The following is a 21,677-nucleotide window of genomic DNA, read 5'->3' on the forward strand; positions in this document are numbered from 1 at the left end:
TGTGTGTAAAGCCAGTGCCCATGCAATTTTGAACCAACCTGAGCTGATAGGTGTGTGACAGTTCTGTGACATGGCATGAGTATGCAGTTTGAAGTTACAGCTAGGGTATAGAGAGAGGGACGACTTCTGCATTGTGGATTCTGAGTTTAAGAGGAGGAGGGACGCCTCCCACTGTTATTTTCCAGAGTTGCGACACTCTTTAAATAAGGTGCACCGTGTGTTGTGTGTGTGTGGTGATGTTGGATGGATGGGAGATGTGTTGTGATGTGCTTTGTGTGTGTATTTAGTGTCTCTGGAAGTAAGGGAGATGTGATGTGCTTGTAAGTGTATGCGGAAGCATGTGATGTCATGTGGAATGTTATGGTGTGGATGAGAGAATGTTTGTGGTGAGAGTTCCAAGCCCACGCAGTTGGAGAGCACCTGCCTGGGTGATGGGTGCCAGTGTTTGTTCTATGTAACTGTTCTTGTAAAGTTTACCTAAGAAGATGTAATAAACCTAAAGCAACGTAACAAGATGTCTAAGGAGGTCACATCATTACAATAGGCAACAATGTGAGGACTGTATATCAGTGTCTACCTGATTGCTTTACAATTTGGCCTTATTAAATGTGACCTTAGCTACGTTAATGATTGTTCCCTTGTTTGTTGGTGGAGGCCCTACTCATATAAATTGACCAGTTTACTTACTACAATGCTCCCACAGAAAAAGTGCATTTTACTGACTGACGGATAGGATTTCACCAAAATGGCTGGGGTAGCGGAAGTGACATCACACGGCTTCTTGCCCTCTGATGACATCATAGGAAGTGAGGTCATTTGACCCCCCTCCCCGAAGTGACATCATGGGAATCGATGGAACACAGCATTTCACTCCTTAACAAAATAGGAAGTGGCAATTCACCCAGTACAGAACCACAAGACTTATCCTTGGCCTTGGCCTCAAGCCCAGGGACCGCATCTCTCCGGCGCTGAAATCTCTCCACTGGCTCCCCATGGCTGCAAGGATCAAGTTTAAGAACCTCTGCATAATCCACATGGCTTTCTGGGGCCAGGTGCCCACAGTATCTAAAATGCTCTCTTCCTAAATACTCTCCCTCTAGAGTCCTCCGCTCATCCTCCTCCAATTCTCTCAGAGATTTGGGGGTAGATCTTTAAGCTCTGCAGGTGCCTCCCTCTGGAACAGCCTCACTGCCTCTCTCCATCTTGAGCCGGAGCACCTTAAATTCTGGAAACTCCTCAAGACCTTGCTCTTCTCTTCCTCCTTCTCTCTCCCTCTCCCCTGCTAACCTCTGTTCTTTTTCTCTCCACCCACCCTCCTTTTTCTCCTCCTTAACTCTGTTCAGTTGTTGTCAACTGGTTGCCTGGGTCACCTCCAGAGCCTTATAGGTCCCAGGCTCCCCCGCCAGTCATTTGCACTTGCCTCCGGGCTCAGCATTACTGCACTTACAACTCACGCATCATGACAGGGGTGCGTGAGCCCTGCTGGACTGGATGCGCTTGTTTCCCCACTCGCCCCTTCCTTGCACCTCCGTATGTATGCATATATATGTTTGCAAAATAGAGGCATGTATTGCAAGAATCTGCTCAGGAGTGCTATGCTTGCACGCCATATAAATGCGTGCCTATTGAAAGAGCAGTTCCTAGTAGTAAATTCTCAAGCTGCACTTGTCCCTGGGTATTTTCAAATACATTCTATATAAATGTATGCTGTACAGCTCTAGCAGGTCATCTGTATATGCACGTCTTAAAACATACTAGAGAAAATAGTACAAAGTAGTAGGACTAATAAAAAATAACTATTGCTACACATTTGTTAAATTGCCACAGACCTAAGTAGTATAACAGAAAAGATAAAGGATTGTTGGTACCTTTTCTTCAGGGATTCTGTGGCGAACATTTTCCAGGTAGCTAGATGTATTTTCTACATTTGTGTATCGTAGCAGAATGTGGGCAAAGTCTTCCTCGCTAATAGCATTCATTCCTTTAGAGTAGGTCAGGAACTCTATCTCCAAAATCTCTGTTTGCAGATTATCCATGAATCTAATGAAAGAGGAGACATCAACAAAACAGTTTCTAAATGAGGAACGTTCCACATACAAATCGCAAGCGGACAAAGTCATATCTTTGAACATGTCTTCATGCAAATTACTCTATACAGTAGTTAAACATGGACCCTCCTTCTTCAAAGATTTGGTATTTTTTCCTGTGACTTGCTGGACGTTTCTGTTACACCTGCAAAATTATTTCTTTAGGCCATAAGTGATGTGTAGCCCCTGTTTTCTGGCCCCAACCTGAGCCCGGGACTGTGCTCTCCCTGCCCCAGGCCAGGGACAATCCCCATAGGAACTCAAACCCTATAGGCAAGCTGGATAGGGAAGGGCACTGAACCTGTAAAATAGAATTACGGTTAACAGGAGATGGGCTTCACTCTGAGTTCTTACCTTATTAACCAGACACAGACACCAAAGTGAATCTTATAGGGATCCCTCTTTATTTAAACACGTATTCCCTTATTAAACCTTTCTAGTCCTTTGTTACCAATTCCCTTCATAAAATACCCCTGGCATGAGTTTTCTCTAAATGGGGTTCTGCTCCGTCGGCCAACCCTTCCTTGGAGGGTGTAAGGGAGACCCACGGACTGACATAACAGAACCACTTCCTAATTCTTGGTACCAACCACTGAAGTGCGAGGCCAGAGGATGGCATCCGTGGGTGGTCCCACCTTCCTAGGCGTCCTCAGGAAGGCCACCTAGTCCTTCTGCTCCTGATGTAAATTGGGGCAGGGACCTCACAACATCTTTCTTCTGGGTGGCCCTGTTCTCCACCTGGGGCCACCTAACTCACTGAGCGTGACCCGCACTCATATTAAGTTCTTGGGTGTTCCCCTGCCTGAGTGGCCCTCATCACCCAGTGACTGTGGATTTCTAAATCTTCAGGGTGGCCCCATTAGCTGGGGTCCCACCCACACTCACCGGCGACCCCCGAAGGCCACTTAGTTCCCTTGTGGCAGTCCTGTTCACTAAGGGGCCGCCAATATCAGAGCCACAATCCCACACTGACATCTTAATTTCAGACGGCATCCCGTTGGCATTGGGATGCTGCAGAGTTCACCACTACGCCTGTGGCTTGCTGAATCTTCCTGGCATGCCCCTCTGCATTGCTTCAGAGAGACGCAGAGGGCAGTTCTCTGGAGCTTCACCCGGGCTACTTTAACACAGCAGCCCGGGGCTTCTCTTCACATGGGTCACCACGACGAGGCAGCCCTGGACTTCAACAGCACCATCTTCACCCGGTCTGCCTTGTGGGGCAGCCCGAGACTTATCTTCACTGCTTCTTCGTCTCCCTCACTTCCCAGGCCACCTTGCATATGCAGCCCTGGAAGACTTCATGGTTGGGCCCACCTCGCCGGCCACAAGGCAGGCCATCATGGGAACGGCCAGGCTGCCTGGTTCGGACTCCCCACCCCCTATGCAGCCAGGACAGGGAGCTCAATCTGTGGCCTGGGCAGCGCCGTGCTCCCGGAATGGGGCACTTTGATGTTACTGGGCCTGTTTGGTCTGGCCAACGAACACGCTGACTGGCACCATGGATGCAAGGGTTTATGGGATGTTTCTGGCACATTGTCCAGGCCCACGGGTATTAACCCGGGTCTCCACCCTCACGCAGCCTGGTAGCCTACAGGTCTGTTAGCCCTGGGGGGGCTGCTTGAGGCAGTTATTTTCATTCGTCCTCCCTGCTCAGTTTTCTTTTTTTTCTTCTCCCCTTCTTCTGTTGCTTCTTCTTTCCTTTTCTTCTGTTCTCATTACTCTTCTTAAACTGTCTTTCAACTGTCTTTTCTTTTCAAAACCTCTCTAGATTCTCTTCTCGCCCGCCTAGCCCATTCTGGGGCAGGGGACTTCTGTCCTTTTGTTCTTTTCTGATTCTCCTTTCAACCTTGCATCTAGGCCAATGTAAGAGTCCAAAACACATGCACACAACATAAAACACACACACTACATTTAATAAAGTATTTTATTAAACCCTGGTGTCTGTATTTGTAGGTTTTCCCTTCGGGGACAAGAATGTTGCCCCTACTAGTTGGACCCTTTATGGGTCACAGGCTACATGTTATTCTTAGAAGGGTTACTTCAGAGAACAATATTGGTCCTCTACTTTGTGATGCTAGTTTTCAGTGGGACTGTGTTCTTCAAGATAAAGGCAATATTTGATCATCTAATTAACTTTTCGGATGTAAGAGTGTACTACCATTTTCCATGGTTAACCATCTGAGTGTTCCTGTCATTCCATACACCTCAAAGAATTTGGTGTGCTGGAGGGTAGCGAGAGATTATTGACAGTAAATGCATAAAACTGTACCCATTTGTATGAAAGCTATTTATCCTGGCACAGAATCATTCACATTCTTTTTTAAAGGGGTATCAACTTTTCTTTGCAAAAATATATTACGTTTACACAGAGTGCCACCTGAGTGGATTGTTTGTCAATTTGAAACAGAAAAAGAGATTGTGTACTCGGGAAGAGGCACTAGGATCAGGAACAAATTGTATGTTTGCCTGCAAATTGATGCACAGCATAGGAGAGTGGTCTGGCCTTTTTGAATAAATAGTATTCTAGAGACATGTGACATGTCTGGTCACTCTTCATTGAAGGAAAAAAGGTGCATTAGCATGTGGTCAGATTATAGCCTGCTTTTACAAGATGGTAAAAGGAAAAAAAAGTATTTGTGATATGCTATTCTCTTTAACTACGATTACGAACTAGATGCCGTCTTTTCATGAGGAGATATCGGGTATTTTAGCATCCTTGAACAAACCTCACAGTTAAACATTTTTTATGGGAGATTTTAACAGGTGGCATGGCAATCCTCAAGATCCCAATGCTATAAACCTGAATCAACTGTTTAACATTAATGATATTGTTGTTCAAAGTAAAGAGCCAACTCACAATATGGGCAATGTGCCAGACTGGGTTGTAGCCAGGAACCTTTTTCTCAGTCCATTGGATATCAGACATTGCGTCTGGTCTGATCACTTTTTTTGTGAATTTTGAGCTTTCAATCACAACTAAGCTAGTCTTGAAAAAGAATCTCCTAAAAAAAGTAATCAGAAGAAATCTTAACAACATCCAAACTGGTGATTTTGGATTGTAGCCGTACCAGGCACATGGACTCCACCTCAGATTGTGATCCCCAACACTCCCTGGCCATAGAATATGAACATTCTATAAACAAGTTTCTGAATCAAGTGGCACACTTGAAGTCTAAAACTGTTAGAGAAAGAGCTAATAGTCAGAAATGGCATGCACCAGCTCTTACTGCTCGGAAGCCAGAAAAAGGAAGGGCTGAATGAATTTGGGGAAAAACACAGACACAAGAAAACAAGGATTCTTGGAAGTCCTTAAAAAAATTATACTGACATGAGATACATATAGCAAAATGAAACTATTTTAACACTCAAATCATAAACTCGAAAAATGACACTAAGAAACTCTTTGAGATTCTTATGAATTTGGAGAAACCACTGGTTCAACTAAATAAGTTTATTCCAACTAACGAAGACTGGGAGGCAGTCCCGAAAGCTTTTGCTGATCCAATTAGATTAGCAAACGCTAACATTGCCAATAACCTAACCAAAGTTGTGAAACCTACTACCACCATAGTTACCGAAGAACGTTCACATTCCTTTCTTTTCTTTCAAGGCCATTTCTGAAGATTTTATGGTGAAAGTAATCGCGAGCTACAACATGCCATGGGATTTTATTCCATCTAAAAACATCCTTGGTCATGCTGAACTCTTCACCCCATTTCTTGTCTGATTTACCAAAGTTACATTTGCTTATAACAATGTTCGGGATCTTATAAAAAATGTGTCAGTTACCCCACTGATATAAAAACCTGGTCAACACCATAAAGTGCATAGTAATTTGAGGCCTATAACAAACATCCCTTTTCTGTTAAAGATAATTGATAAATTTGCTACTACACAATTACAGGAGCATTTGGAAAACACAGATTCTTTACATTCCAGAAAGTCTGGTTTTAGATTATATCATGGCACGGAAAGCGATCTATTGGATTTGCAAACCGGGATGTTAGACATCTTGGATAAAAGCAAATCGGGGCTGCTGATGTTGTTAGATTTATCATCAGCTTTCGTTCTTGATGACTATGAGAAGCTTCTTACAAGGCTGGAAAGTATCGGAAATGTGCTCCGGGGAAACGGTAGACTGGATTAGATCATTTCTTAAAAATAGGATGGCTAAAATAGTCTGGGGGAATGCTTCTTCAAAGTCAGAGTCGATCAATTGCAGAGTGACTCAAGGTGCATGCCTTTTCCCAGCTCTTTTTAATGTGTATTGCCATCCTTTGTGTGATCTATTTGATAATTTGGGAACGCAATTTACCAACTATGCCGATAATACTCAGCTCGGTACACTGGTTTCACCATGGATCGTCACTACATTAGGACAGCTTCTAAAGTCAAGACTCTGGGTGTTACCTTTGAACCATCTTTGAGTGCTGAGGCTCAAGTTGACAATGTAGTGAGCAAATCTCAATATCATCTGCGATTACTACGTCTGTTGAAGTCGTATGTTTGCCCGATAAACTGCGTCATTTTGGTCAGAGCCATTATAATGCCTAGACTAGATTACTGGAGCGCCCTTTTAAATGGAGCAAATAAAAGCGGTAGTAAATCCGGTATGAATTTGAAAAATATACCCAGACTTGATGCCATTTCGATGCACTAAATGGATCTACACTGGCTTCCTATCGAGGCCAGACTTTGTTTCAAGGTGAGCACCATTACACACAAATGCTTATATTGACAAGCACCATCGTATCTAAAAGATTACTTCACCACAAAAAAATCTGCAAGAGTTACTTGGTCTAGTGATTCAATGCTCTTAGTATGTCGCAGGAGTAAGCGTGCCAATGGTAATGGCCACTCTTTTCCTGTACAGGCATCCCTGGCCTGGAACAAGCTCCCTTTGGACCTGCGTGTTGATAGAAACCTGCTTACCTTTCGGAAACATTTAAAGACCCTACTGCTTAAATAACTTTGATCTAGTCTTTTTGTGAAATGTCTTTTACATCTTTTGCGCCCTGATGCCTGAAGGCTCCGGCGTATAGTAAATAAAGAAATAAATAAAGATTGCTTTTTAATTATAACAAATATTAGAACAATGAATCTTGTTCATGGAATACTAGTCCATGAATTCTATTACTGCACTCCTCTCAGCCAATCACAAGGCTTGTAATGCAAACTGTAACCTCTGGTATAGGCCTCTTTTCACACATTCCTTCTTCAGCAGCAGCTAAAATATTAGCAGCGAAACACATGTCTTTAGCTGTATGAAGACATAGATGCTCTTGTGCATTTCAATTGTACAAATTAACAAATAGCTATGAAACATCAAATGTGTAGTAAAGTCTATTGTTGCTAGTTTTTATGTTTGTTAAATTAACATTACAAGTTACTTGGGTTTGCTGTTCTTCTCCCACAACAACAACAGCAAACCATAAAGTGAAAATAGCCTTACAGACCTTGCGAGGGCTCATCATAACTTAGGAGGATGATCCCTCTCCAATTTATGGCCCTCAGTTTTCTCTTTTAATGTTACCATATGAAGACATTTTAATCGAAGTGCCTTTTGTATCTGTAGCACCGGTAGCTCTCTCCCTTTGCTTGAGGCTTCAATAATATTGTTTTAAAGGTTTGGCTTTGCTGACTTTCAAATATGTTGAACGGAAAAGTATATTTCCACCATGAATCAGAGTATTCATTAGGTTTGCCTGGCCTTTTGCTACCATTTTTCTACTTACATTTAAAAGACAATGGGTGGGTGTGTCCAGCAGACGAGGAAGATGGCTCCACTGGGTGTGAGCTACGTTGGAATAACTCAAAACTCCCTGAACTACTTTGACAAATGCTCCCTTGAATGAAGTTATGTGCCCGGGAACCACCTTTAATGTACTTTCATGGCTAATTTATATAAATGGTCAATAAGGACCACCCAGCGCTGCTTCTGTACACCTTTCTGCAGCCTTGACTGCTCTTGATTGCACAGCATTGTGGTACATTTGGTTATCCAAAGAACCTCCCACCATTCATAAACCTCACTCCCTCACCTGATAAGATCAGAGGAATTATCAGCGGCAAACTGCAAGGTGGGCCCACTAATGACGACAAACAAATGACGATGAAGAGAAGCATGGGGAAGATGGTCCAAAACCTACTCCATGCAATCTGTGTGACGTGGTAGTGCAGATAAGAAAGGGGATGCCCTGCTTATCCAACTCTGCTGATCACACAAAAGTACTAGGTTCATACCAGTAAAAAGAGCACTGAACAGCTCCTTCTCATTGAAATAAAAGGGATGCGTACTGTGGAAATCATCTTTGAATGCCTATTCTGATCCATTATATACATTGCTTAAACAGAAGGACTAATTTTTGCTTTTGCATTGCTTTGAGTTAGCCACATGCTACCAGTTCAGAAAGGGAATGTATAGGAATTCACTAAACAACCACAAAAAATAACTTCTTCAAAATACTGCCAGTAATTTGGAAGATCAAAATGTCTCCACAACCACCTCTGAAGGCTATCTCCATCAAACCCCTATACTGACTCTGGATCTTCTTCTACAGGAGATTTCATCCCTGAAGCTGACCATCCAATCCACTGATGTTAGAACACATAAGGAACTGGGTGATTTAAGGGTTGACATGATGAAACAGTCTGGTGGACTTGGGGATGGAAAGGAACACATATTGTTTGTGGAGGACAGACTGAAAGGAATCTAACATTTGAAACAGAGTATTTGATTAGAAAGTATGATTGAAGCATGAAGTAGGAGGGAAAACATCTGCTTTTTCACCACTGTAGAAGGAACGGAGGTAAAAGACTATGGCCCTCATTACGACCCTGGCGGATTTTTTCCGCCATCGACGGACTTTCCGGCCATGGCGCAAAGTCCCTTTACGCCATGGCGGATGGTGGACTTACCGCCCCATTCCGAGGTCGGCGGGGCGGTAAGTCCCCATTGACCCATTTACCCTTCCCCATTCCCATTTCGGCCCCATAGGGCTCAATGGGAGTGGGGAAGGAGTTAATTACGCCACCGTAAAATACGGTGGCGTAATTAACACCAAGGTCCCAGAGCGCCATGGATTTTTCCGCCCGCAAAAAGCGGGCGGAAAAATGACCATGGCGCTCCGGGAACTCGTAGTTGGCGGTAAGGGGTCCGCGCAGCTAACGCTGGCGCAGACCCCTTAGCGCCAGGGTCGTAATGAGGCCCTATAGCTTTTATGGAATCTTTTATTTCAAAGTTGACGGGCTTAGAGTTTGATTTACCATGAGAATTGCAATGGGTACACAGAACACGCCTTCAAAACTCAAGTAATAAAAATGCACCCAGACCTTTTATAGACTGTATTACAAGGCAGAATCGCAGAAGGGTGATATTACAAACAGGCAAGAAAAATAGCCCGTTTACACACACACATATATATATTGGGGAAACCTAGGGGTATTCTCTCATTAAGACCCCAAGGGACCTCGATTCAAGTGGCCAGGGGAGGGCCATCTCTCTTGGATTCCAAACCTGGGGTGGACGAGTGAGGGAGGATCACCTGGGTAGGGAAACCCGGGGTTGCCTATGTGGGAATGCCCTGGGCAAGACACAGCATTCTGATGGGGCGACAGAAGAGGAGGAGGAAGTCCTGCATGCCTTCATGGGATACGCTGATTCCTGTCACCCTTACCCAGGTCTCCTTTTCCCTAATCTCATCATTAATCACCCAAATGGGTGTGGGGGAGAAAAAGCTCAATTGCCCAAGATGGGGGAAAAAAGAGAAACCAACTAAAACCAAGCCAGGAGTCTGATGTCAATATCCATTCATCCACAACCAATTTAAACCACAAGGAATACCATCAAAACCCAGGCTTGTATAGTCTACCATCAGGGATATGGTGGAAGGCAACTATCCCCTTGAGGGAAAACCAGGCTAGAGGATTTCCCTATGTCCATTATCGATTTCCTGATAGAATAGGGGGAAATAGATCTATCCTCCAAAATCCTTCCATCACCCCCTCACCATTTCCAACAAACACTGGGACGAGGAAGAGACAACCGGGAGTAGTGAAGATTACCAATAGGAATAATATCGGGAGTGTAATGGAAACTGAATGTAGAAAGAACTTAAGTTGTCACATTGATAGAGTCAGACATTTACTAATTATCACTCACACACGATTCCACTTTACTATTTCTCCAGCTATTAAAGCTGTGGTTCTAGCTGGGCACATTGTTTGGACCACAGAAGCCAAGGAGCAGAGAGCAGCAGGATCGACGGCATAGAGGTGTTGGTGACAGGCTGCAGCGTGGATAGGCTGTTATTGGCGGTTGGAACATTGCTCGGAACAGTGCCTACCCCAAGAGTGTCTGAGGGGTGGTGAGACCCTGACCTCAGGCCGCACAACCAGAAGGGACCGCTTGTCACTGCACTGCTGCCCGGGTGAGTTCCGTAAAAGAGAGATAGAGAGACTTAGGAGCATGCGGCTGACTGAAGAGGAGGGGCCCAAAGGAATGATTAAAGTGACATGGAGTGGAAAAGAGGAAAGAAATGAAAGAAACGTAATATAGATTGAAAGAAGAGTGACAAGACCAAAAGAAAGTAAGAGAAAGCAAGAAAATTAGAGCGTGCAAGGGGCGCGAAGTGAAAGAACTGTAATAAAGAGGGCACGAGCAACCCAAAACAAGAGAGAAGGGTGCAAGCATCCCGGCAGAGTGGAAAGTGTGCACAGTAAAGCTGGAAAAGTTGCCAGTGGGCACGGAAAGGTAAAGAGAGTGGAAGAGTGCACGAGGAAGCTGGAGAAAGTGCCAGGGGGCACAGAGAACAAAGAAGGTGCAAGTGTGCACAGAGAAAGTTACAGTAGGTGCCAGTGGGCACAAGAAGGAGGGGAAGGTGAAAGTGTGCAGGCCAAGGTAGGAAAGGTGGCAGTGGGCACGAGAAAGAAGTCAAGAAAACAGAGGGGAACAAGAAGAGGTGCAGAAAGCCCCTGAAGGTAACGTGTTAAGACCAGGAAATAAAAGAGAGGGGTTCAAGCTCACAGTGGTCGCATTTAGGAGGCACAAAGAACCTAGCTTCTTCGCAGGTCTCTGATGCTGCCCCTTGAAAGAACTGTATATGAAAGAAATGTACAACCTGACAAACTGAACTAGTATTTTAAAACTTAAGAGTGGCCTGAGCTTGGTGAAGGGATCCCCAAGAGGTCTAAGAGCTGAACCTTTGTTTGAACTGGGAAGAGGCCTGAGCTTGGGGGAGACCTGACCTTGGGGAAGGGACTCCTGAGAGGCCCAAGAATTCGATTTGTGTCTGACTTAAAAAGAGGCCTGAGCTTGGGGAAGGGCACCGTAAGAGGCCTATCAAAGTGGAATTTATATTGTTTTGTGTTACTGAAGGAATTGAAGCTTGGGCAATTGAGCCCCGAGACGCTTAAGAAAGGAACTGTGTGTTTTTGGTTATGCTTTGCACTTGGAGAGATTAAAGCTTGGGGAAGGGAATCCCAAGGCATTAGAGACATTGGGCCTCATTATGACTCCGGCGGTAGCGATGTCAGTAAAAATGGCACGGCTGCCGCCTGAGTCATTTTTTTCCGCCGCCCGGCAATTGGGACTTACCGGGGCATTACAGCCCCGGCGGACCCGGTAATTCCCCATTGCCGGGTGCCAGAAAAAAATGACTCCTCATTCGAGTCTCTTTGGACTCAATGGGAATGGGGAGGACGGTAGCAACGGCACCATTCGTGAATGGTGCCGGTGCTACCGTCAAGGTCTGCAAGCAGGTGCTGTTCCGCCCGCCAGGTCAGACCTGGAGGGCTAAAAGGCACCCGCTCGCAGAACTCGGAGTATGCCAGTCCGGTCACAACAGTGCCGTTAGCTTACCGGCACCATTTTTACCAGACCGGCATACCTATAATGAGGCCCATTGACTTTGTTTGAACTATTGAGAAGGTCCTATGAACAGTCCCTTTTGATTAAGCTCATTCTTTTGAAGCTGGCCAACCTACAACTGCTGATGGACACCACTTACATTCACCCGTTTGGTATTAGGACAAAAAAGATGCATGACAGTCAGGCATGCCCTTTTAATCAGAGTCAGGCGAGGAGAACTGATTGATGGAACAATCAGTTGTTTAGACCGTTTGGTCTAAAAACTGTGCCAAGACCAGAGAACCCCTATATCAATAAGGAAGCTTGTTATTGTGTCAAAAGGAAAACCATAATTGGTGCATATAAGAATTGGGGAAGGGAACCCTGAGCTGTAAAGAATTATTGAAAAACAGTTAAAGACAAAGCTTCCAGATACTTATTTTTGTGAAATGTATTTGATAATTTACTTGCGGAAGGGAACCCTGAGACTTGCTGCCCTGGAACTATATTGAACTTGGCGAAGGGCATCCCGGCATTTACAAAGGTGTGGAACATTATTACTTCAAGTACAAAATAAGGTAATTTGAACGTTGATGAACTTGTTGACATTTGGGGAAAAGAAGCAGAAGATTAAGCCTGAGCTGGAAATAGCTCAGATCCTTACTTTTGGAATGCTGTTTTGTTCATGGTTGACATCACGAAACATTGTTTTGTCTTAGTTGTGAGGGAAAGCATATGTTTTGGACCAATACATACTTTTCAGTTGAACTTAGTGATACAGACTGTCCTTAGTTTCTTTAGGTAGGGAAATCCCACCTTAGCATACGGCCAGTTAGGCCTTAAACCATCCTGACATTTTCTTTAATAAATGCCTTTTTTTTTAAACTTTTATTTTTATCGGCAGAGGTTCACAAGGTACAAACATCGAGGCAACAAGCATATGAATCATGTAAAGCGTGGAGCTGCTTACATGCTACCTTATCATCATTACAACAGTGATTGCAATATTTTACACATAAAGGAGGAAACCAGAGGAGATCACGATGCATGAGTGGAGGCCGGAGACAAACAAGACCCCGAAAGATTGTTGAGATATGTGTTAAATTCATTCCAAATGTTCTTGGGGCGAGATTGGGCCGGCAGCATAGTCAAGTAGTCCTCCTCACAGTTCTGTGACCATGTGAGCAGGCCCAACCACCTCTGAGGGATCGGGGGAGAAGAACACCTCCAACTCTGGAGTATACACTTCTTGGCAATCATACAACCTATATTTAGAAACTTTTTCAGGCGCTTAGTTTCCTCAGTCCTCCAAACCCCAAATAGAACTGCCAGAGGATCGGGATCAATAGTGGTTTCAGTTACTGCACTAAGTGTTTTTAGGACCCCGTCCCAAAAATCGGACAATTTGTGACAGGTCCAGAACATGTGTAAGTGATCAGCGTCCGCGGCCTTGCAGCGCGGGCAGAGGCGCACCTCAGAACGAGCAAACCCCGAAGTCCTGCGCGGTGTATAATATAGCCTATTAAGGAGTTTATATTGCATGGCCCGAAATCGGAAGTTGAGGGAGACTTTTTGGGTGTGAAGACACATGCACTCCCATAATTCATCAGGTATCTCTAGGCCCAGTTCGTCTGCCCATTTGTTGCGCGCTCCGAGAACCGGAGTAGAGGAGACGTCCTGCAGGATATGATACAATGATGAGACGACGCCCCGTGCACCGCCCGAGTTAGCAATGTACGCTATTGCCGGGTCATCCGGGGGCTCATTCGGGAAGGAGGGCCACATAGTGCGGAACGCAGCGCGAAGCCTGTAGTATTGAAGAGTCTCTAAGGGGATCTAGTGTGACCCGGCCTCCAAGTCCGGGGGTCTATACCCCAGAGCCCCCCAGTGGCGGGCCAAGGCAGCGTCCACTTGTAGTACGGGGAGGTCCCATCTGATGGGCGTAGTATGCGTGTCCAGGCGAACATGGTCGCAGCAATGGGGTCAACGGGGGAGTCCGGAGCATAGTGTCGGTGCAGCACTAGGGTCATTAAATTAATACCAGCGGATGCCAGCCGTTCCAGCTTAACATGAGGGCATACTGGGGCGCCAGGGTACCAGTGAGTGGCATGCTGGGCTTGGGCCGCAATCCAATATATAGCATAGTCAGGACCAGCATTACCCCCACGTCTGTATGAGAGTGCCATGTCAGTCCACTTCTTGCGCACCGCACCAGAGTGCCAGAGGAAATGTGCGCAGAGCGTGTGCAACTTAGTGAAGTATGCCCTCCCAGGCCATATGGGTATGTTACTGAAGGTGTATAAGAGCTTGGGGAGCAGAATCATTTTAATCAGGGACAGTCGGCCCGCAACGGATAACGGAAGAGTGCGCCATCGTGAGATTTTAGCCTCAACTGTTTGTGCTACCGCAGAGTAATTATCGGTAAGTAGGGTGGGTTTAGTAACGGATACATGCACACCCAGGTATTTAATGCGTCAGGGGCCCAGCGCAGGGGGTATTCGGAGATGGGCTGTGTGGTAGATTTAGTGAGCGGGAAGATCTCTGACTTGGAGTAGTTAATCGTAAAACCGGAATGGGTGCCAATGCGGGTGATCTCTCAATATGGAATTGAGGTGAGTTGTGGGATCTCTAATATAAACTAGGACGTCGTCTGCATATAGGGATATAATTTCAGGCTCCTCTATCAATCTTATTCCCTTACGAGAGTGTCTTGAACGGACATAGTCCGCCATTGGTTCTATCACTAATGCGAAGAGAATTGGGGAGAAGGGGCAAACCTGGCGGGTGCCTCTAAATAGCGTGAAAATCTCAGATGTTAGTGAGTTGACTCAAACTCACGCAACAGGGGAGGTGTACAATAGTCTAATTAACCCTATCATGTTTGGGCCAATACCCATCGTCTCGAGGACCAGCCACATGTATTTCCATGAAACCATGTCAAAGGCTTTCTGGGCGTCCAACGTAACCGCTACACCCTGGGCGTCCTGATCTATGCGGGACATGACATTAAACAATCTCCTGATATTATGGGAGGTGGACCTGCCCGGAACGAAGCACGCTTGGTCCTCATGCACCAGGTGCGTCATGATTGGCAAAAAGCGGTTGGCAATGATCTTAGCAAAGATCTTTGTGTCAAGATTCATGAGGGAAAGAGGTCTATATGACCCGCACTCATCTTCAGGCTTACCCGGTTTGAGCAGCACCGTGATGACCGATTCACGCATGGAAGGGGGAAGGATGGAGGCCCGGAGTGCCTCATTCCATACCTCAAACAGCCGAGGGGCCAGAACAGCTATGTGCTCCTGGTAAAAGTCGGCGGTGAGCCCGTCAGGGCCAGGCGCCTTGCCTTTGGGCAAGTCAGAGATGGCCGACACTATCTCGTCTAGCGTGATCGGGGAGTCTAACTGGTCCCTGGTCTGCTGGGAAATTTCTGTAGTGGGGATCTGCCCAAGGAGTTTGCGCATACGTTGCTCAGTGTGTTCTACGGGCTGGGAGTAAAGGGAGCTATAAAACTCAGTGAATATCTCTAGTATTTTCCGGTCCGCACACTGAGCATCGCCATTTCGATCTTTGATAGAAGAGATCTGCGTCCGGCCCAACTCCCCCCTCACAAGTGTCGCAAGCGTTTTCCCAGGCCTGTCGCCCTCCCCATACCTCCTGGCGGCCTGGGGGCGGCTGAAGTAACGGACTTCGGAGGTGGCCAGTGTGTTATATACATGGAGTTCATCCGAGATTTGGGCAAGAATGGTGGGGTCAGAGCCGGTAGTGTTACGTTGCTCAAGTTGTTTCAGTTTGATCTCAGATCGCCCCAGGGCAGCCCTAATGGCCTTCAGCACCCCGGCCTCCCGGGAGATGGACATGCCCCTTATGTATACCTTGAAGGCCTCCCACCTAACCGCGGCAGTCGTGTCCGAAGTGAGTTAAGTTCAAAAAACGACCCGATATCAGCTAGTATTTCGGACTTAAACACAATGTCTTTTAGGGCTTCGGACTTAAAGCGCCAAGTGCTGACTGTTGGAACGGGAGTGCCCAGTCTTAGGGACAGTGTGATTGGAGCGTGATCCGAAAGTGTGCGGGCCAGAATGCCCGCACCCTCCACCCCGCCCATTACCTCGCCAGAGGCCAAGAACAGATCTATCCTGGATGAGCTGTCATGCACAGATGAATAGTAGGTGTATTCCCGCTTCTGGGGTTGGAGTGTTCTCCAGGCGTCACAAATGTTGAGCGACTGCATATGGCCCCGCAGCCTGCGCGCCGCGCGAGACAATGCTCTGGGACCCGTGGCAGTTCTGTCTAGAACAGTGTCCAAGATAAGGTTCAGATCCCCTCCCCATATAATATGCACCCCCACGAAACCCAGAAGTATGGTGGCTATTGTGTCAAAGAATTCCGGAGAGTCCACGTTGGGACAGTAGGTGTTAACAAGCAAATATTCCTTATTGACTAGTGTGCAGTGTAGTATAACGTAGCGACCTTCAGGGTCGATGTAGCTTTTATGCAGCCCAAACTTAATCGATTTGTGAATAATCGTGAGTACACCCCTAGATTGCGTGGAATAGGAAGTGAAAAATCTGGTGGGACCCCATGACGGGGCAACTGCCCTTGGTATAAGTCCATTGGAATGTGTCTCCTGTAAGAGCAGGATCCTACAGTTATGCCTGTTGGCATACGCCATGATCTTGCGGGTTTTGGTGTGGTTGCTCAGCCCCCGTATATTCCAGGACATTATGACAGTAGCCATTTCAGAGGTAGCCATCCCCAACCGCAATATCCATCCTCAGTGAACATCCCAACACAAATGACAGTGTGAGCTCCCTAAGTAAAAACAGCATGCGCGCCTGTGCCACCTCAGGATGCGCCTCGCGAAACCTTGTGTGCCTTTTTGAAAAACAGCCCCCTTCCCACCCCCCACCCGCACCACTAACCTTGAATCAGCAGTGTAAACATCACCCGCCCTTAACAGCACACAGATGGGCCAACACCAACCTGGCCAACACTTCCCCAAGGCCCAACAGGGGCCAACCCATTCCAGCAAAACAGAAAAGAACAGTGCAATCGCAATGGGGTGCGCTGTTGCCACGCACTAGCACGCTTAGAGCCAAATGGTTCTGTTGCAAAACGAACAGTAGTGGCGGACTCATAACGCAAGCCCCGGCCCGGGGAGCGGGAAACCGGGGACCGCGCACGAGCCCCTGCGGTCCCGTAACAACTAGAACAGTGTCGACAGTCATATAGCATTCACCCCCTGTGTCCCCAGAGTGGGGAACTGGGCCAGTCTCAAAGAAGTCCTGCAGTTGTGCAATTGGAAGAGGAGAAATAACAGTAGGGCAGCAAAATATTGCAACATTGGCTTCGTGTAGTGCATCATCAAAGCCCCAAGGAGGATGAGGGCCTGAACACTGTGGCCCAGGCAATCAGCAGGTACGCAGACCATCCCAGGGGGAGCAAGCCCCCGAGTAGATATCTGGCTCCCAAGCAAGCGCAACGCCAATGGCAGACGACCGGATAGAGTGTCCCAACGTGGCCAGCCTTATGGGCATACCACGAACCAGCATGTACTGAGCGAGGCCCAGCACTATGGTATGCTAAATGTTCGGGCGATATCGGGGCCAGCCACCGCCCCCCAGGACATCCAACCACCAAGGGAGACTGGAGTAAACGACAGTTCCCGGTAACGTGAGACGTAAGTGGCCAGTGCCAACAGTTCGTGGCCAACCCCCGCCACAGGCGAGCGCCGCCGGGAGCCAGAGCGACTCAGTAAGCCGAACAGTGTTAACAGTAATAAATTGTAATTACAGAATCAACAAATGCAGCCAATATCCCCACTCCATGACACCCAATCAACTTTCATCAGCGATGGCATCTCTAGGGCCCTGAAGCGGTATCTGCATCTCAATAAATTTAACCGCCTCTTCAGGGATGGTGAAGAAATAGAGTTTGCCCCTGTGGGTGATTTTGAGTCTAGCAGGAAATAAAATGGCATATGGGACTTTGCGCTCCCTGAGCATCTTCTTGACACCAAGGAACTGACGCCTCTCCTGCTGCACAGCCATTGAGAAATCCGGGAAGATTCGGATAGTATGAGCCTCCAACTGCAACTCCCACCTCTCTCGTGCCAGGCGGAGGATGAGGTCCCTGTCACGGTAATTGAGAATCTTGGTTATAATGGGCATGGGGCTATCGCCAGGTCTGGGACGCGGAGACAGGGCCCGGTGAGCCCGCTCAACAGTGAAGTAGGGGGAAAGCTTCGGGTCACCAAGCAAGTCCTTGAGTAGTTGTTTGACTGCCTCCTCCATTCGACCCTTCAAGGCAGTTCCAGGGACCCCAATAATGCGCAGGTTGTTTCTGCGGGAGCGGGATTCCAAGTCGTCGCATTTTGCCTTTACATTCTTCATATCGCGCGATAAGGTAGCCACAGTGTCCTGTAGTGTGTGTATCTCATTTTCATTGGTGGATATCCGGTTTTCGGCCTCCGTGATTCTGGAGCCAGCCTGGTCAACGCGTGTTTTGAGTGAGGCCACGTTAGCATTGATGTCGTCAAGCTTTTCATGAAAGACGGCAAAGTTTTTGGCCATCGATTCCATCATGGCAGTAAGATCAGGAGCCGCTGCCCCGGGACTCGGCTCGGTATCAGGTTCCTCCGGCGTAGTTGACGCGTGGCCCACTTCGGACCGAGGCACCGCCTTTGTAAATTTGTCCATGGCCCCCCCCTGGTGCCACTCTTGGAGTGATTTGACATGATCAGGAACAGAGAATCAGAGGGGGAGATGGCGAGATGAGAGTAGCCAGTTACGGCAGCACAGGGGGCTGCTACGGGCACGAAGAAGGCAGCCAAACAGGTCCAGATCGGCCCAGCCCCCGAACCAGAAAGCGAGGAGACCCTGCGTGCGGAAGGTCCAACTATTTACGCAGTGTGGGGCTTACCAGAGGGACCAGCACCCTCCCTAGTGCAGTCCCCGCGGAGGTCCCCTCCCAAGCTTACAGTCCAGCAGAGATTGGAGAGACACGGAGGTGGAGTATGGAGGACGGGTTCACCCGTATGCGTAGATGGGGTGCTGCGGAGCTGATGAGTACGACCTGGTGCAATGAAGTTTTCCAGCTTGTGGTTAGACTGCCCAGTATACTGAAGGGTGAGTGGGGCAAGAGCGCAAGAGGTCCGCAGACGTAGGTCAGCTGGGTGTGGTGCAGGTCACCCACCCAACAGGATGATTTATAGTGTCCCCTCAGGGCGACTCCACTCCGGGAGCGGGGTGAGGCCCTAATGTGGCAGTGCGGTGGAGGGAGACCCCGCAGGGAGGGCCGCGCACCATGAGGCAGGAGAGGCCCACCAGCAGAATGGGCAATGCGCAGGGCGTCCAGGCCTCAGCAAGCCATCCCACGTGAAGGGAGAAGCGAAGAGAGCGCGGGAGACAGAGATGGCGGCAGCCCCCGCTCCTCACCTTCAGTCCGCCGCGTCCTCCTTCCAGGCGCCGCCACTCCGACCCCAGGCAAGGCCGCAACACACTAAGAGGCCCCGCCAGCGGCCCCCCGATCCCAGAGAAAGGGGCCGCCGATCCGCGGGCCGCCTCCAGAAGCCGCGGCGGCGGTGGGCGAAGGGCTCGGCCCCGGCAGCGCTCCCCACGGGCCGGCACCCCGCCCAGCCCCCACTCTCGCCCGCAGCCAAGCAGCCGGCGCGGCCGCAGTGCCGATCTCCAGCGGGAAGGGCGGGCAGGCGGAGATGACAGGAGCACCAGTCCAGCGACGAGCAGGGGCCGCGCCCGGGGCACAAGCGTGGGTCAGCGGCAATGGAGACGGCGGGGGGCACCCGTCCGAGCCGCGGTGCACGCGGGAAACGCCGAACGGCCCAGGGCCCCCCCTGCCGCCGGCGCAATATGAAGGTAGATCCAGGGCACCCGATGTCCGATTTCCTCTGGGATTTGGCGTGCGGGTAGCGCACAGCAGCAGCAATGTTTAATCCAAAGCAGGGTTGCAGGATCAGGTACAGAACCGCAGATGTAGGCGGATAGAGGGCGGCTAGGCGCGGAGCTCAATCACTAGGCAGCCATCTTGCAGGCTGCTCAACAGCGCCCCCTAATAAATGCCTTTTGTTACACATTGAATCTGTTTTCTGTGTCTCCGTGATGCCAGCCTCACAGTAACCTTTAGCAAAAGCACAACTGATATTATTTTACCTTGCCCTTGAAGCCTTGTACAAGTCATTAAAAAGAAGAAAAAAAAGAAATTGCTCTCCATTAACCAAGAACCCAGTATCGGAATATCTCACTTCTAATGGTATACACGCATTTCGCCGAATGAAGTGTCATCGTGGGCCATTTCATCGCCGGAATTCTCATCGCCAGAAACCCTTTTTTTTAAAAGAAAAATTTTGGGGGGTGTTTTGTGCGGGTTGGGGTATGATTATTAAAAAAGGGGGGAGTCTAGGGGGGGAACCCCCTAAATAAAAAAATTAAAAAATACAGGGTTTCTGGCGATGAGATTTCGGCGATGAAATGTCCCACGATGACATTTCATTCGGCGAAATCACGTAGAACCCTTCTAATGGCCATTGAAAACTGAAAATGCTACACATTGTGTGTTTGATTTTGTAAACAGATACAAGACTCCGTCTTCACTAAATTGAATTATACAGTACAAAATCAACATATATCACACAATGTATAGCAGCTGCCGGTGCTTCCATCCTCTTCTGCGGCCCCACCACACAGGGTGATCAGAGAGACCACTCTATCAGTAAGTCACCACAGTTGTCCCTACTGACAGACGTTGATTCAGGGACTTGCCCAGATGGTAATATGAATACAGAACTGTATGACAGGAGGGAAAGCAGTATCTGGATGGAGGGCTGCAGCTTGGTGATGATGGGTGAACACAGCTGTATCTTTCGAGGGAGGGGGTTTAACAGGTATTGCACAGGGCTATTTACCTAAGTGGCGAGCATATTAATAGTTCCATGGCATGGCTTTCTTTAGGTAATCACATATGAACACGTATGTATCCCTGTGGGAGAGCTGTCGATGCAGGACGTGCGACGTGCTGATGAATGCACACAGCTGTGTTCCTGCAAGGAGGGCAATCCACAGTGTAGGGACTTGTCCAGGTGCAAATATGTAAAGACCGATTGGTACCTGCAGGACACGCAGCCATTGGTTACAATAGTTTGTCTGGGTGTTTTGTGGGGAGTACCTACAGAGAGAGCATTCCATGGATGAAGGAGGGTGACCCATCGATTAACAGGTTTCCTAGGTTCCTGACTGGTGAATGCAATTAAGTTCCTGCAGCAAGAGTTGCAGATGTTTTAGAGGTCTTTGAAGGTGCTAATAGGCAATCCATCTGCAGATCTGCAGGAAAACAGTTCATTGATACAGAGCTTGTCAAGAGCTATTGGGTTCTCACTACTTTGTTCCTGCAAAGAGGGTGATCTGTCATGGTGATGCTTGTATATTTGAGAAATGGACGATACAGCCATGTGCCTGCCAGGGGGCAGAGCTTGGGTGAAGGGCTTGTTGAGGTGCTAATAGGTAAACACGGCTGTGTTCTTGCTAGGGGAGTGGTCCAAGGATGCAAGAAGTTAGTCAGGTGTTCACTGAAACGGTTGCACTCTTGCATCGAGTAGCAATCCGTTGATGTAGGTCTTGCCAATCTGCTAATGATTAAGTAAGATTGTGTATCAGCAATGAGAACAGTCAATGTAGGCGGGGCTTATCCAGTTGCAAAGAGGTAAGGCGCTGCTGTATTGATGCAAG

General features: G+C 47.9%; 1 protein-coding gene across 5 annotated transcripts in view; it reads right to left on the bottom strand.

The window, feature by feature from the left end:
• MICU3 (mitochondrial calcium uptake family member 3) overlaps positions 1 to 21,677 on the bottom strand; it is a 526,504-nt gene that overhangs the window by 113,442 nt on the left and 391,385 nt on the right. For all 5 annotated transcript variants that reach the window (XM_069631589.1, XM_069631591.1, XM_069631592.1 and 2 more), the window contains one exon: positions 1,869 to 2,040. In XM_069631589.1, coding sequence (XP_069487690.1) covers positions 1,869 to 2,040 — 172 coding nt within the window. The remainder of the gene's footprint in view (positions 1 to 1,868; positions 2,041 to 21,677) is intronic.

This window comes from Ambystoma mexicanum, chromosome 6q, assembly GCF_040938575.1.
Source record: "Ambystoma mexicanum isolate Mex_15411 chromosome 6q, UKY_AmexF1_1, whole genome shotgun sequence".
NCBI lineage: Eukaryota > Metazoa > Chordata > Amphibia > Caudata > Ambystomatidae > Ambystoma > Ambystoma mexicanum.